The sequence below is a fragment of the Phyllopteryx taeniolatus genome, chromosome 11 (assembly GCF_024500385.1).
Source record: "Phyllopteryx taeniolatus isolate TA_2022b chromosome 11, UOR_Ptae_1.2, whole genome shotgun sequence".
NCBI lineage: Eukaryota > Metazoa > Chordata > Actinopteri > Syngnathiformes > Syngnathidae > Phyllopteryx > Phyllopteryx taeniolatus.
Window position 1 is genome coordinate 14,719,701 of NC_084512.1, and position 15,118 is coordinate 14,734,818.

The 15,118-nt window shown below is 40.2% G+C and overlaps 1 protein-coding gene across 4 annotated transcripts in view; it reads left to right on the top strand.

The window, feature by feature from the left end:
* Positions 1-15,118, top strand: part of eys (eyes shut homolog) — a 223,109-nt gene that overhangs the window by 32,634 nt on the left and 175,357 nt on the right. For all 4 annotated transcript variants that reach the window (XM_061790502.1, XM_061790504.1, XM_061790503.1 and 1 more), the window contains 3 exons: positions 666-825; positions 9,757-9,861; positions 14,342-14,478. In XM_061790502.1, coding sequence (XP_061646486.1) covers positions 666-825; positions 9,757-9,861; positions 14,342-14,478 — 402 coding nt within the window. The remainder of the gene's footprint in view (positions 1-665; positions 826-9,756; positions 9,862-14,341; positions 14,479-15,118) is intronic.

Below are 15,118 nucleotides of genomic sequence, written 5' to 3' on the forward strand. Positions count from 1 at the left end.
GGGCACATTCTGCCAGAGGTCTTTGCCCTCAAGTCGAGTTGAAAGTCTCGTGTCAAGTTTCGAGTCCTTTCGAGTCATTTTAACAACAAAATAAAAATATATTTTAATATATGTAATATTATTATCAAAACACCACCACCAGAAAATGATACTGTTGCTGTCAGACGTCCAATTATGTGCAGATACACATTTCATGGCAAGTTACAGTAGAATCTTTAATATGTGACATAAATCTCAGTATTATCTTTCATGTACTGTCAACACAGCACATCTACAGATGACGAGTGCAAACCTTTTTTTAAGTCATGTTTTTAACTTTTGGTTAGTCTGTACCTCACCATTCTGTTCACTTTGTTTTGACACAGAGATTCACAATGTGTCACAAATAGAGCAGATAAACGCTCCAATTTCCAATCACGTGATCTGAGTGGCGCAACTAGTGGAGGGTCTTGAATAATGAAAGTCATGTTTTTAGCAGATGATTGACAATAAAGGTCAAAATTCACTGAATGGACTCCGGAGCACACCAGTCAAAATCGAGTGGCTACATTTTCCAATAAATTATGAAATATGCTGATTGCAATGGAAAATATATATATACGCTTTCATAACATCAAAATGTTTGTGTAAAGTTAATGTTATTTGTACCATTGTTTTTGCTGCAGTGTATCTGTACCCCAGGATGGATGGGAGAGTTTTGTCAGTACGTGAGCAATGCCTGCCTTATAAAACCCAACAGATGCTTGAATGGAGCCACATGTATTACAACAAGCCAGATGTCGTCCCCTCCACAGTACATGTGCAAATGCCCAAATGGATTCACAGGTGAGAAACCCTTGTCTTATCTGTCCTCACCAGCTTAGCGTATGTCATTGATTGAAGAAAATCAGAAAGATGCTTGCAAAAAAAGGTTGAATCTTGAATATACTGTAACTAAATCACTGTGTCACTGAGTATTTTTACACCTTGAAGACAAAATTGCATTTTGCATGTAAAGCAGTCATGCTAATTCAGTCCCTTCCATTTGGAATCTAATCTATCATTTGGTGTGTGGCATAAACATTATAAATGTGTGCACACAATGAGACTCATGCATTAAAACTGCATTATTTTCTGAATGTTAGAGTAAATGCTTTGGCTTTCATTTTCTTTTACTGGGCCCTAATTTTGGTTCTGGAAACAAAAATCCAGCAGCATGGTGGATAACTGGTTAGCACATCTCACAGTTCTGAAGACCAGGGGCCTCATGTACAAAAGGTGCGTACGCACAAAAACGTGGTGTCCGTTCTTTTTCATGGCAAAGTTCAGATGTATCAAGAGTGACATGACCGTGGAAATGTGCGGTGCCTCACGCCAACTGCATGGCTGGCGTACGCACGTTTCTACAGCTTTTGGTGCTTTGGCGACACTTAGAGGTGATGCTGGGAAACTGTTCTAATAAATCTGCACACCAGAGACACATGAATAATTTGCACTGATGAACAATTCATGCCCAGCAACATTTGATTTCAACAATCCAATTGAGGCAAGGACTGAAAATTCATTTGTTAACCAATGTATTTAATGAACCACTGATATTTGTGAGGACACCTATTAATTGATCGATCAATCATTTATGGCGCCTATTGCCCTCACAGTCGCTTTGTGACTCCAGCACATGCACTGAAAAAAAGAGTCCTTTGAATTTACTTCATTTGAACATGTACATCGGTTGCACATGATTAAAATGTGTTTAAATTGACATAATTTACCCCTCTTCTCCTAAAAAAAAATATATAATTTTTTTTGTCAGCGTGCATGTCCTCTCCTGTTTATTAAAATAATAAATTGAGTAATCAAAAAGGAGTAAAAATGTGTGATATCTTCTTTGATATGCTGATGTGCTTCTATTTGAATTCAAAAGATTTATTACAAATACCACACATACAACATTTACGCATGAACCTTTATCTCACAGGGCTGAGTGTAGGTTACAGTATGAACAAATTTTTTATGAGTTCTAAAAAATATATGGTATTAACCTCGTGGGGTGATCATAGTCAGCCACGTCCTCCCATCACCCCTGAGAGAGCAGCGTCACCCATGATCGCAGCGATTCTCTCCTCGAACGGGTGAGGCCCTCCGCGCCGGTTCTTCCGCCTTTTTTTGGCCACACTTTTGCGGTGGGCAGCTGTCCTCCGCTTCACATCCACCTTAATGTCTGACCACTTCTTTTTTAGTTCAGCGTGTCCCATTCACTCCTCTTTCGCGTGTTGTTAATGCCGTGGGACAGCCTGCCAGGGAGGATTTTCTTGCGTGCATCCACTTCATTGAGCAACTTCACATTCAGAAAAATTTTTTTTACCTTGCTCATTTTACTTTTTTTCTGATCATGCAGAGATCGGCATCTCAGGTGCAGGGTTCATTTAAATATGATTTGCATATTCAAATGTGGGCGTGGACAGGGAGGAGTCGGCGACTCCAACATGTGCGCTCATTTCCACGTTGATTGGAATGTACGAAGGAAATGTGCTTGGATTCATGAGTATGCAGAGTTGTATACATCTGAATATTTTTGTGCGTACGACGTTTTCTGGATTTGACCGTACGCCATGTTTTAGGAGGAAATCTACGCAAGTCTTTGTACATGAGGCCCCAGGTTTCAAATCCTGGCCTCACCTGTTTTCATGTTCTCCCCGTGCCTGCGTGGGTTTTCTCCGGGTCCTTCGGTTTCCTCCCACATCCCAAAAACATGCATGGCACAGAAGCTTGATTGAAGACTTGCCTGGAGGTGTGAATGTCAGTGGGAATGGTTGTTTGTTTATATGTACCCTGTGATTGGCTGGCGACCAGTTCAGGGTGTACCCCACCTTTCGCCTAAAGATAGCTGGGATAGGCTCCAGCACGCCCGCGACCCGAGTGAGGATAAGCGGTACAGAAAATGGATGGATGGATAGATGGAAACAAAAATCCCACGACTCTTACAGTATATTGAGAAGTTTGTACAAGTCTGTTCGAATCCATGCAAATGCAAGGGTGTCAGGTCAATAAGTTGCCTTTGAGCCATAAAAAAACAAAACTTTGCAATTTTGGGTTCAAACTATCAAGTCATCAACCTGTATTTATGCTAGTTATCACAGCTGTGTTAAGAATTTTGTCATTTGACATTCCGCTGACAGCAGATTACTGGAAATTGATTTGAATCTTGATAAAAGTTCTTTTAAACCCCGCATATGTGATTATGATTACAAATCTTTCATTTTGGAAAGATATTTTTTGTTTTTTGATGGGAAAAACAATAGAATGCAAAGATGTAGACAGAAAGCTGTGCACAAACAGTCATCCATGGTGGATGTAATTACACTTCAAAACTGAAGTAGCATTGAGAGCAGAAATGAAAATAACTTAACAAAAAAAACTGATTAAAATACCCCCAAGAAGTAATCCTTAACAGTGTCTCACCATGACTTAAATAAAGATGTGGAGGACACATCAACCTATTTAGGAAGTGTCTGTGACCTCGAGTAGTGTAAATATATCACAGTGAGGTCAGCAATGTTGTAGAGGTTTAGTTTCCTACTGCCATGTTCGTAACAAACGGTGATTAAGTGCCTGGTGCCTGCTACCAGCTCAAGGTCTGTTCTGTCAATGACTTTTTATCCCTAACCTCACTAAGGAGGCGGAAAATATAGCAAGGGAAAAAAAAAAAGTCATCACATGAATTAAGACTTGTTCTGAGGCCTTAGACCTTAGAGGTCCAATATAACTAATAAATAATTCAACATAATTGTCATAAATGATGGACTCAAGTCAAACACATTCTTTTCTGGGACGCTTGTCAACTTCCCATTTGAATAATCAAGATGTTCCCATTTGAAAGAAATAGAAATAATCAGTTTTAGAGAAAAACATTTTAGCATTTAGCAAGTATACAAATAGGTTTGCCAGTAATATTAAATCATTAAAAGTATCAAAACCTACTAGGAGAACATTAGAGTCTTACAGCTTTGAATCATAGTTTGCTCCCTTCACGTAACCTCCGCTGTACATTCTTCTTCTTTTCTCATGATATTCTTCTCTTAACATTTTTCTTAACTCTAACTGTAAAGGCACTCTTTATACTCCCACGCCCGCATTGCATCACATGACCGACGAATTGACCAACATATACAGTGAGGGACAATGTGTGTGTGTGTATATATATATATATATATATATATATATATATATATATATATATATTTAAGCTAATACAACCATGGGTCTTTTGGGGAATGATGCAAGTTTTTCACACCTGGATTTGGGGATCCTCTGCCATTCCTCCTTGAAGATCCTCTCCAGTTCTGTCAGGTTGGATGGTGAATGTTGGTGGACAGCCATTTTCAGCTCTCTCCAGAAATGCTCAATTGGGTTTAAGTCAGGGCTCTGGCTGGGCCATTCAAGAACAGTCACAGAGTTGTTCTGAAGCCACTCCTTCGTTATTTTAGCTGTGTCCTTGGGGTCATTGTCTTGTTGGAAGGTGAACCTTCGGCCCAGTCTGAGGTCCTGAGCACTCTGGAGAAGGTTTTCGTCCAAGATATCCCTGTAGTTGGCTGCATTCATCTTTCCATCGATTGAAACCAGTCGTCCTGTCCCTGCAGCTGTATAAAAAAAAAAAAACAACAACCTCCGCTGTGCATTCTTATGATATTCTTCTCTTAACATTTTTCTTAACTCTTAACTCTTAAGACCTCTTTATACTCCCACGCCCGCATTGCATCACGTGGGCGACGAATTGGCCCGCGCGGCCCCTCTGCGTCACTTGACGCGCACACGGCAAAAATTGTTGGAGCGAGAAGAATGCCGCGGAGATCATTCGTGACTGGTTCGTTTTAGTCACATGCTGTGATGACTTACTCAGTCCTCCTACCAGTACATTCGTTCTACATACCATCTATGCCGCCTCCTTCTTGATGGATTTTGCAGCATAATTAAACGCATCATCTGGTCATCTAGGTCCATTTGTTCTAGCAGATACTGTTCCACGGTGGCCATTCTTGTTGCTTTGTTCCTTGTTATGGAAAGGAAAGTAAAAACGGCTACCGGAAATGGCCTAAAAAAATGGAAACTCCATCCTGTGATGTCCTAGCCAATACCAACCGTAGCGACACCCCCAACTTGGAGGTGAACTGCAGTACATTTTCAAAACTGCGTGCGCGGGTTGCACTCGAGTATAAAGGCAAACTGCGCGCGGGATAGCCACAGTGATGTCAGCACGGGCCGAAGCCTTAATTCGCTTAATTTAGACTGAACTTAATTTAGGACTGAACGGAGGTCTTTCGAGGTATACAGACATCTTGTCCATTATAGAGAGGTTTCACGTGGCCTCATGCATGTTTCAAACTCTGGTGTAGAGCATCTTTAACGACACATTTTCCTCCAGAAAATTCTGACTTGTGCAACCTCAGCATTGTTGAACTTTTGAGGTTCCACTTGATTTACCTACTTGTCATTTTAAGACCTGCTGCTGATGTACGGGTAACCACTTTTTAATTAGCTATCAGCTTGGAATATGGAGGAAATTTGTTTAAATATAAACCACGCAAGCCTGCTCTAAAATCAAATAAGTAACACAAATCCAGGGGAGATTTGCTGCTCATGCACATCTTTAAATATATTGGAAATGAAGACTTGTTTGAAAAATATACATATATCATGATAAGTCTGCATAGAAATGGCATGCTGTATTTTCAAAGTATCATCTATTTGGTCATAGCCGTGCGGTCGTCTTCCATTATGCAGAATTATGTACAACCCCAATTCCAATGAAGTTGGGACGTTGTGTTAAACATAAAAACAGAATACAATGATTTGCTAATGATCCCCCCACCCGTCAACTGTCAATTGACTGTCTGTTGTCGTACTAGAGCGGCTCCAACTACCCGAGACAAATTCCTTATGTGTTTTTTCGACATACTTGGCAAATAAATATGATTCTGATTCTGATGTTCAACCTATATTTAATTGAGTACACTACAATGGCAAGATATTTAATGTTCAAACTGATAAACTTTGTTTATAGCAAATAATCATTAACTTAGAATTTTATGGCTGCAACACGTTTCAAAAAAGTTGGGACAGGGTCATGTTTACCATTGTGTTACATCACCTTTTCTTTTAACAACATTCAATAAATGTTTGAAATGAGGACACTAATTGTTGAAGCTTTGTAGGTGGAATTCTTTCCCATTCTTGCTTGATTTACAGCTTCAGCTGTTCAACATTCCGGGGTCTCCGTTGTCGTATTTTACGCTTCATAATCCCACACATTTTCAAAGGGAGACAGGTCTAGACTGCAGGTAGGCCAGTCGAGTACCCGCACTCTTTTACTACGAAGCAACGCTGTTGTAACACATGCAGAATGTGGTTTGGCATTGTCTTGCGGAAATAAGCAGGGGCGGCCATGAAAAGGACGTTGCTCGGATGGCAGCATATGTTTCTCCAAAACCTGTATGTACCTTTCAGCATTAATGGTGCCTTCACAGATGTGTAAGTTACCCATGCCATTGGCACTAACACAGCCCCATACCATCACAGATGCTGGCCTTTGAACTTTGCATCCATAACAGTCCGGATAGTTATTTTCCTCTTTGGCCCGGAGGACACGACGTCCCCAATTTCCAAAAACAATTTGAAATGTGGACTTGTCGGACCACAGAACACTTTTCCACTTTGCATCAGTCCATCTTAGATGAACTCGGGCCCAGAGAAGCCGGCGGTGTTTCTGGGTGTTGTTGATAAATGGATTTTGCTTTCCATAGTAGAGTTTCAAGTTGCACTTACGGATGTAGCGCCGAACTGTATTTACTTACATTGGTTTTCTGAAGTGTTCCTGAGTCAACGTGGTGATATCCTTTACACATTGATGTCGGTTTTTGATGCAGTGCCGCCTGAGGGATCGTAGGTCATGGGCATTCAATGTTGGTTTTCGGCCTTGCCGCTTACATGCAGTGATTTCTCCAGATTCTCTGAACCTTTTGATGATATTATGGACCGTAGATGATGAAATCCCTAAATTCCTTGCACGACTGGTTCAGGGTGTACCCCGCCTCCCGACCGAAGTTAGCTGGGATAGGCTCCAGCAGCCCTTGACCCTTATGAGCATAAGCGGTAAAGAAAATGGATATATATATATATATATATATATATATATATATGAGAGAGAGAGAGAGAGAGAGAGAGAGAGAGAGAGAGAGAGAGAGAATTTCTTTTTTTTCTGCACGGCACTGTAGTGAAATTCCCTGATTTAGCATTAAGCCCTGACACACTCACCCGTCAGTCAGATAAGCCCTTACATAGCACTACATGGACAAGCTTTTCTACTTCTTTTTCACTGCTAAAATCTGATCCCACTTCAGTAATAGAAATTTGTCTCTTGCATGCACTGTGGCACCTCTTAGTGACTGATAAATTTGATCATTTTCCATCATTTTGGGATTATTTTGCCTCTTGAATTTTTCAGCTATGCAGCATAAAAAAACCAATTTAATTTCAAGCAGTGCCTTTAAAACTCCCACTGTACTCTATCATAAATCATAACTCTGGTTGTATTGCTTAAGCGTTAGTATGGAGGTTTTATTTAGCAAGGATTTATTTTCCACACTGGAACACTTATATTACACATATATTATGCTGGCCTTGTTCACAAAATTTAAATCATCCGCAACACGTGCATTTTTTTCTTTTTTTCTTTTTTTGCTACCCCTACAGTTGCGATCTGTAATTTACTCTTAAGCTTCTTTGAATGTAAATCAAAAGCATTTAATGTCTTTATTGTCAGGATTCAGGTTGCAAGATGGACCCAGATGCAGAGAGGATAGGGAGGTGAGTTTGTGAATAAAGGTTTATTGCAGCTTAGAAGCGGACAAAGGAACTCCGAGACCTAAATTGTCGGTAGGCCGCAAGAGGTGAGCACTGGTTTGCAGGGAGCAAGGGCCGATGGCAGACTGGGCACAAAGAACAAGAATTAGGGAGCGGTAACTCACTATGTCTTCAGGATGCACAAAGATGGGCAAGGTGGCTAGGCTACGAACTCGACGTAGAGCGTTGATAGTCTGGCGAAGAGTTGGAGTCCCACAGCGTCTTAAGAGCAGTCAGGTGTAACTAGGACGACAAGGTGCAGCTGCTAGACTCCAACACGTCAACCCTGCAAAGCACTCATGACACACACACACGCGCACACACACACACACACACGGGCTGGACTCCGGGTGCTGAAACAGCAGCCCTGACATTTACTAAATTCTACAGACAACAAAACAACTACAGGAAATGGATGTGTGAAGTAAACCCTATCACAATGCACCTGTTGCATAACATCACTTTTCAAAATCAACATTGTCTGATAATTTTAGTTTGCAGCAAAGACAGAAAGATGACAAAAGTAAGGGGTACACACTATTGCTAATGTAATGTGAGAGGTGTTCTGACCACCTACTATAGACAGGGGTGCACATAAGTGGTGTGCAGGTGCACATGGGCACTGTAAATATTTAAAGAGCACCCCAATCCATTGTAACTTTTTTTTTTTTTTTTTTTTTGGTGGGTGGGGGTTTTGGGAGGGGGCAGGATTTCGCTTCGGTAGATGGGGCTCGAGTTGTGTGGTTATTCACAAACAACTCGTTCAAATGAACAAATCTTTTCAGTGAATATACTAAATGGAATCACTTCATGAGCTGCTATGGACGAGACTGTACTAATTGTCACCAGTCAATCACAGGACACAGTTGGACAAACAACACACTTGAAGCCGGTGTTCCAGAGAAAACCCACTCAAACACAGTTTGATCATGCAAATTCCACTGAATTGAAAGAAAGAAACTGAGACAAGAAAGAAAGAACTCAGACAATATTCGACCTGATTTTAAAATAGTCAAACTCGACTGTGGTGAAAACGTGCTAGCCGCATACACCATGCTGTCCTACCTCTGCTCACCCATTGACAATCAGAAAGAAGTACATGCGTTTCCCAGATGCATAACCTGAAGCAAAGCATGGCATCGTTTGTTTATAATGAGCTGTAGCATCTACTCTGCTGAGGATATCAATCTTTGCAGCTTCGAAGCGCCCCCTCCCTCCCACTGACAGAGCACTAGCACGTCTGTTCCAAGCTTTAGCAGAGCACAAAACACGTATCCATCAAGTAACCTGCACCCTGCCTCATTGCCTCTGTCCAAGCATAGCTAACAAACCTTTCCTCAGTAGATTTACATTAGTTCCCAATGTAAACATGTAGAGTTTGTAAATTGAAAATCATTACAAAAATGATGCAATGGTCATTTAAATCTTACAAAAGTATACAACTGTAGAATTACATAAAATTATGAAATAAATATTTTGCTCAATCATGACACTGAAATGTTTGTACCGTATGTTCTGTACGTAATAATTAATATATTGTTAAGAATGATTCAGGTGCAATGTCCTTAAAATGTTTTGTTTAAAGAACAAAGTTAAAGCTAAAATACATTAAAATGCATTAAAAAAAAGTGAAAAAGGACCTTTTGTATGCAAAGTAGTCGAGTATATTTGCAAATATGCTATATTATTGTTTTTTTTTTTGTTTTTTTTTGCTTACTATGAATTTATGTTATTGTTACTGCAGCTGGTGCTCCCGATACTACGGGAGTATTGATCTAACCTTATCTATGCTAACCAAAGAAATAATTATTATTTTATTTTGTTATCACCTACGAAGAGACACATTTTAGTTGCATATTTGTAAATGTCTTTTCTCAGGAACCCACTGTGAGATGGAGCTCAACGAGTGTAACTCCAACCCCTGCCGGCACAATGGCACATGCTTCGACTTGGTGGGACACTATGAATGCCAGTGCCCCACAGGTATGTAGTTTTTGCCAAATAAAGGTCTTTTTGCATAGATACCAGTTTTAGCTATGGTGGCAAGCAGTGATGCAGCCCTTTTACAATCGTACCCAATTAATGTGGTCTCTGAGTCTGAGCCAGGCACCCTCTGGCCTTTTCAGTGTTCGTAGAAAACCTGCGGTGATTAGCCTTTGCCAGTGGCATCCCTCAGCTAAAACACAATTTGCCTGAGGAAATTAAGTTGGGGAAATAGACATGATTAAATTCTGCATGTATTAAAGATAAAACATTTTTTGGCACATACACAGTTACTTCTTATTCTAATATCCATCACGGTTCCCATTTTCAGTACTGCCTGTGCAAAATTATGGGGGATCAGCGCTTATCCCCAATCACTTTGAACGAGGTCATACCTGAGCAGATCATCACTTTTACAACCATTCACACTCAAATTCTATTCTATTCAGCTTTTTTGGGCGGCTGGTTAGAGCGTCAGCCTCGCAGTTCTGAGGTGCGGGGTTCAATCCCCGTCCCCGCCTGTGTGGAGTTTGCATGTTCTCCCTGTGCCTGCGTGGGTTTTCTCCGGGCACTCCGGTTTCCTCCCACATCCCAAAAACATGCATTAATTGGAGACTCTAAATTGCCCGTAGGCATGACTGTGAGTGCGAATGGTTGTTTGTTTCTATGTGCTCTGTAATTGGCTGGCAACCAGTTCAGGGTGTACCCCGCCTCCTGCCCGATGACAGCTGGGATAGGCTCCAGCACGCCCGCGACCCTAGTGAGGAGAAGCGGCTCAGAAAATGGATGGATGGATGGATTCAGCTTTTTTGGAACGTGTTGCAGCCATAAAATTCTAAGTTCATGATTATTTGCTAAAAATAAGAAAGTTTATCAGTTTGAACATTAAATATCTTTTCTTTGTAGTGTATTCAATTACATATAGGTTGAACATGACTTGCAAATCATTGTATTCTGTTTTTATTTATGTTTAACACAACGTCCCAACTTCATTGGAATTGGGGTTGTACTTAAAGGTTGGCCTTTGTTAAAACAAACTGGTGCAATTTATCTGATAGTGTACTTTGCTTGATCAAGTGGGATTGTTATTAAATGAATTAATAAAATAAGATGGGTGGGTCATTTGATGTCAATGTGATATAACGACCGTAGTGCTTACATCTTTTATATTAGCAAGATAGTCAAAAATATCTCATTCTTCTCATCAAATACTGTACAATGTTGCTCATTACAGTCCAGAACAACAGGCGGATTAGAAGCTCTTTATCTTAGTTGGTATGTTGTACAGTCGGTTTGCCACATTTTTCATTTGTATTACGGGCCAAGTTTTAGTAAAAGAGAGGATCTTGTATCAATTGATTTATCCAAAATGCAGCCTTATTTTTATTTTTTATTTTTTTCGCTTTGGTCTGGACCAGAGAACTAAATTATGAACCAAATTTAGTCAGGACACACCCTTCAATTCAATTATTTTTTTGGGTGATTTTTTTTGGGCTGGGGTGACTGTGGCAGGATGTGAGAAAAGCCAGATAAGAACAGGTTGAACTTCATTCAGAAAGGCCTGAGATTACAGAAATTCAAACGCTTGGTCTCCATGTGAGGAATCAGCGCAAGCCACTCTTCTATCTGGCTGCTTCCTTACCGAAATAATTAAAATGTCCACACTTGTGCATTCAACGCAGCAATGAAAAGCCTGGAGTGCTCCAGACAATACGTCTCCGTTTAACAACTTTGGCCCATGATTGACAGCAGAAAGAAATCACAAAGCTCATTAACAGGCCCCAATAATGCATTGGAATTGTGCTAATACATCTTGAAACTCCCATCAAAATAATTTTCCATTAATTGCTTATTTTGCCTCACCGGCTGAGACCTGAATTTACATTCGCGAAATGCAAAGTGATGGAGCCCTTGAGAGGGCTCTGTGTTGTGCAGTCACTTTGCCCCCTTTAATCGTGCATTTTACTGCAGGTAGAAGGAAACATCATTAAGCAGTAATATTTCTTTTTTTGATGAATTGACCTTAATGGAAAACACAGAGTAATGGTTCTGCATTGATGCTATTGAATAGCACTATACTGTATATATGTATACTATAAATTTGGTCTGAATACCACACATATTTTAGTCTGAATCAGGACAGTTCCCCTTTAAATGACACATGGAATAACGATTGTAAGCTGTCAAGTGCAGAAATAAGGACACTCATACGTTACTGTATTCAGACTTTTGAACTGTCCAGTGATGTAGCTCTTTATATTGAAAGAACCTGAGGTTATTCTCAAACCTGCACAGAAAAGAAAAAACTTGAGGAAATGTCGTGTCCACAGAAATCCTCACAGACATGACCAGTATCTACCGTATTCCACAAAAACGGTATCCCTCTAGTGCTAATATTACCCGCAAAACAATCCCGTTCAATCCCCGGCCCCGCCTGTGTGGAGTTTGCATGTTCTCCCCGTGGCTGCATGGGTTTTCTCCGGGCACTCCGTCCCAAAGACATGCATGGTAGGTTAATTGACGACTCTAAATTGCTCGTAGGTGTGAATGTGAGTGCAAATGGTTGTTTGTTTATATGTGCTCTGCGATTGGCTGGCAACCATTTCAGGGTGTACCCCGCCTCCTGCCCGATGATAGCTGGGATAGGCTCCAGCACTCCCGTGACCATTGTGAGGATAAGCGGCTCAGAAAATGGATGGATGGATGGTTAAAATGTGACACCTCCTTCCCACACCCTATTTAGAAATTGCAACTGTATTCTGTTTGTTTAGGAAAATACAGGTTGCACTTTATGTGCCCAGTGTGACTCTATCTGCTATTGCACTATTATAGTTGATAAATGCTGACTCTGTGACAGTTGGACAATGTGGACCTTTTGTACCAAGCCTTTGATGTGAATAATGGTAATTCAGAGTGTTTGTTCACTGACTTAACACTTGTTGTAAATCTTAATATAAAGACAACTTGGACACCTTCCTTTGCACACAAACTCATGCTTTTCTCTTTTCTGACAAAGCCACCAGAAGCTCTCTTTCTGCTGGCTTTGCAACCTGACCTAATCCTCAATCGGGAATCCCTAACTCTCTGAGTAAACTGGTGTTCGATGTGTTCACACATCCATGGTAACGAATTTTCATAGGGTGAACCTTCTCCAGCCTAAATCACATATTTTATCTCAGTAAGTCTAAGCCTCTTTCACTCACACGCATCATCTGCTGCATCTCCCAATGGTGAAGTTCCACAAAGCCAGTTCCACTTGCAAGAAAATAGACCTCTGGGTTTTAGACACCACTGCAAAGTAAAGTCACACTACATGACTGAATTTATAAGTGGCTGGCCTGTAAGAGGATGTGCTAAAGCCAAAGTAATACATAGTGGATATATTTTTCTAAATGTATTTATTTTTGTTTTTTTCTTTTTTTATTGTAGTGTAATTTGGTATTATGAGTAGTGCTGACATGCGATTAAAATAATGAACAATTATTTAACTATGAACTGTAATTGATCTAATTCATCTCTTTTTTTAATCTCACCTAAAAATTGTTGAAAAGTCCTCAACTTCAGATATTTTCATTTAAAATTATTATATTATTGAGGCAGATCAAAAGATATGATCCAAGAAAAATCACACTATAAAATAATATTGCTCATCATTAAATAGTACATTTGTCAGCCTGTCGGTCTCAGACTTACTCATACGCGAGGTGTTCTAAAGTTTAGTTTGGTGAAGAGTTCTGCGATTGCTTGCTAGTCTTCACTGCTAATGTTAGCTGTGCAGGCGTTGATGTGGTAGGGTAAACCTGCTTGTATGGAAGCAAAATCGACCTATCACAACAGAGGCTTGAATTTAAAAAGAAAAGAAGCAAAGCAGCACAAATACAAGACACACAGGACAACTTGCATGTAGGGAACTGCATTGCGAAAGTAAATTAATGCGATAAAATAAAACACGAGATATGACTCTAATTAATTAATTGCAATTAACACAATAATTTGACACCCCTACTTAAGAATGCATATTTTAGATCAGCTGCAGTTAAATAAAGTTTTTGTTCCGCTGGGCTCATTACAACAAAAGTCTCCTCATATATTATGTCTGTGAGTATCCCCCAAAAACCATGACTACCTGAAAAAATCAATGCCCTCTCATGGTAATTCCACAAAAGGTTAAGCCCTATATTATGTTTGGATTGGCCTTGGTGCATCCACAAGAGCTCTGCATGTACAAACAGAAATGCTATACCAATATTGAAACCTCCATGTTCTGCTTAAATATTGCTATTGTTTTCCATAAGTTAAATGTAGCTAGAAAATGGTGTACAATTAAGGCAATATCCTAATGCATCATCATGAGAAGAGACTCATTAAATAGTTTCCCTGATATATTTCTTCAAGATGAGGGGCCACCCACCCTTCTTGTGACTGAACAATGCGGTAATTACTGTATGTACGTTTACTAGTATCCAGTCACCTCTTGCAGGTTTTCTCGGCAAGAACTGTGAATTGGACATTGATGCTTGTGCACTTAACAGCACATGTCCACCAAAGACTCTGTGTTTGGATCTTTCTGATGGTCTAAAATATACCTGCCGTGTGCCCTGCCCCTCAAGCCTTCAGGTGAGTAAAATATCTTATCCTTGTTGGCCGCATGGTACAATAGTGGTTAGCATGCCGGCCTCACTCAGGAGATCTGTTTCAATCTTGTTCTCATTGGAACATCTCTATGTGGAGTGCATGTTCACCCCATCCTTGCTGGATTTTCTCCTGGCACACTGGATACCTTCTGCATCCAGAAAACATTGATTTTTAAGTTAATAGTTTAAAAGTCTAAATTGTCCATAATATGATGTGTGAATGATTGTTTGTTTATACAGGTTCGTATCCTACAATTGACTGGAGACCAGTCTCTCCCCCAAAGTCAGCTTGAATAAGCCCCAGTTACCTACGACGCCAAGTCTTCGATAAGTGGTGTAGAAAATGGATGAAAGGATGAAATATTTATTTATTGCACTACCAATGATTTTTGGTGTTGTTATTCTCTCAGGGCCATTGACAGTTTAAGGGTCCACACAGATGACTTATGGGTAGCTGTCATAGCTGTCTTATGGGTAGCTGTCAACTACCACTCAATAATTGATGATTGACTAACAACCAGTCTAGGGTGGATTCCATGTTTTGCCCTATATCATCTGGGATAGGTTCCAGTCTGTGCACAACCTTTACCAAGATAAGGGATACTTTGTTGAATAGAGTGTTA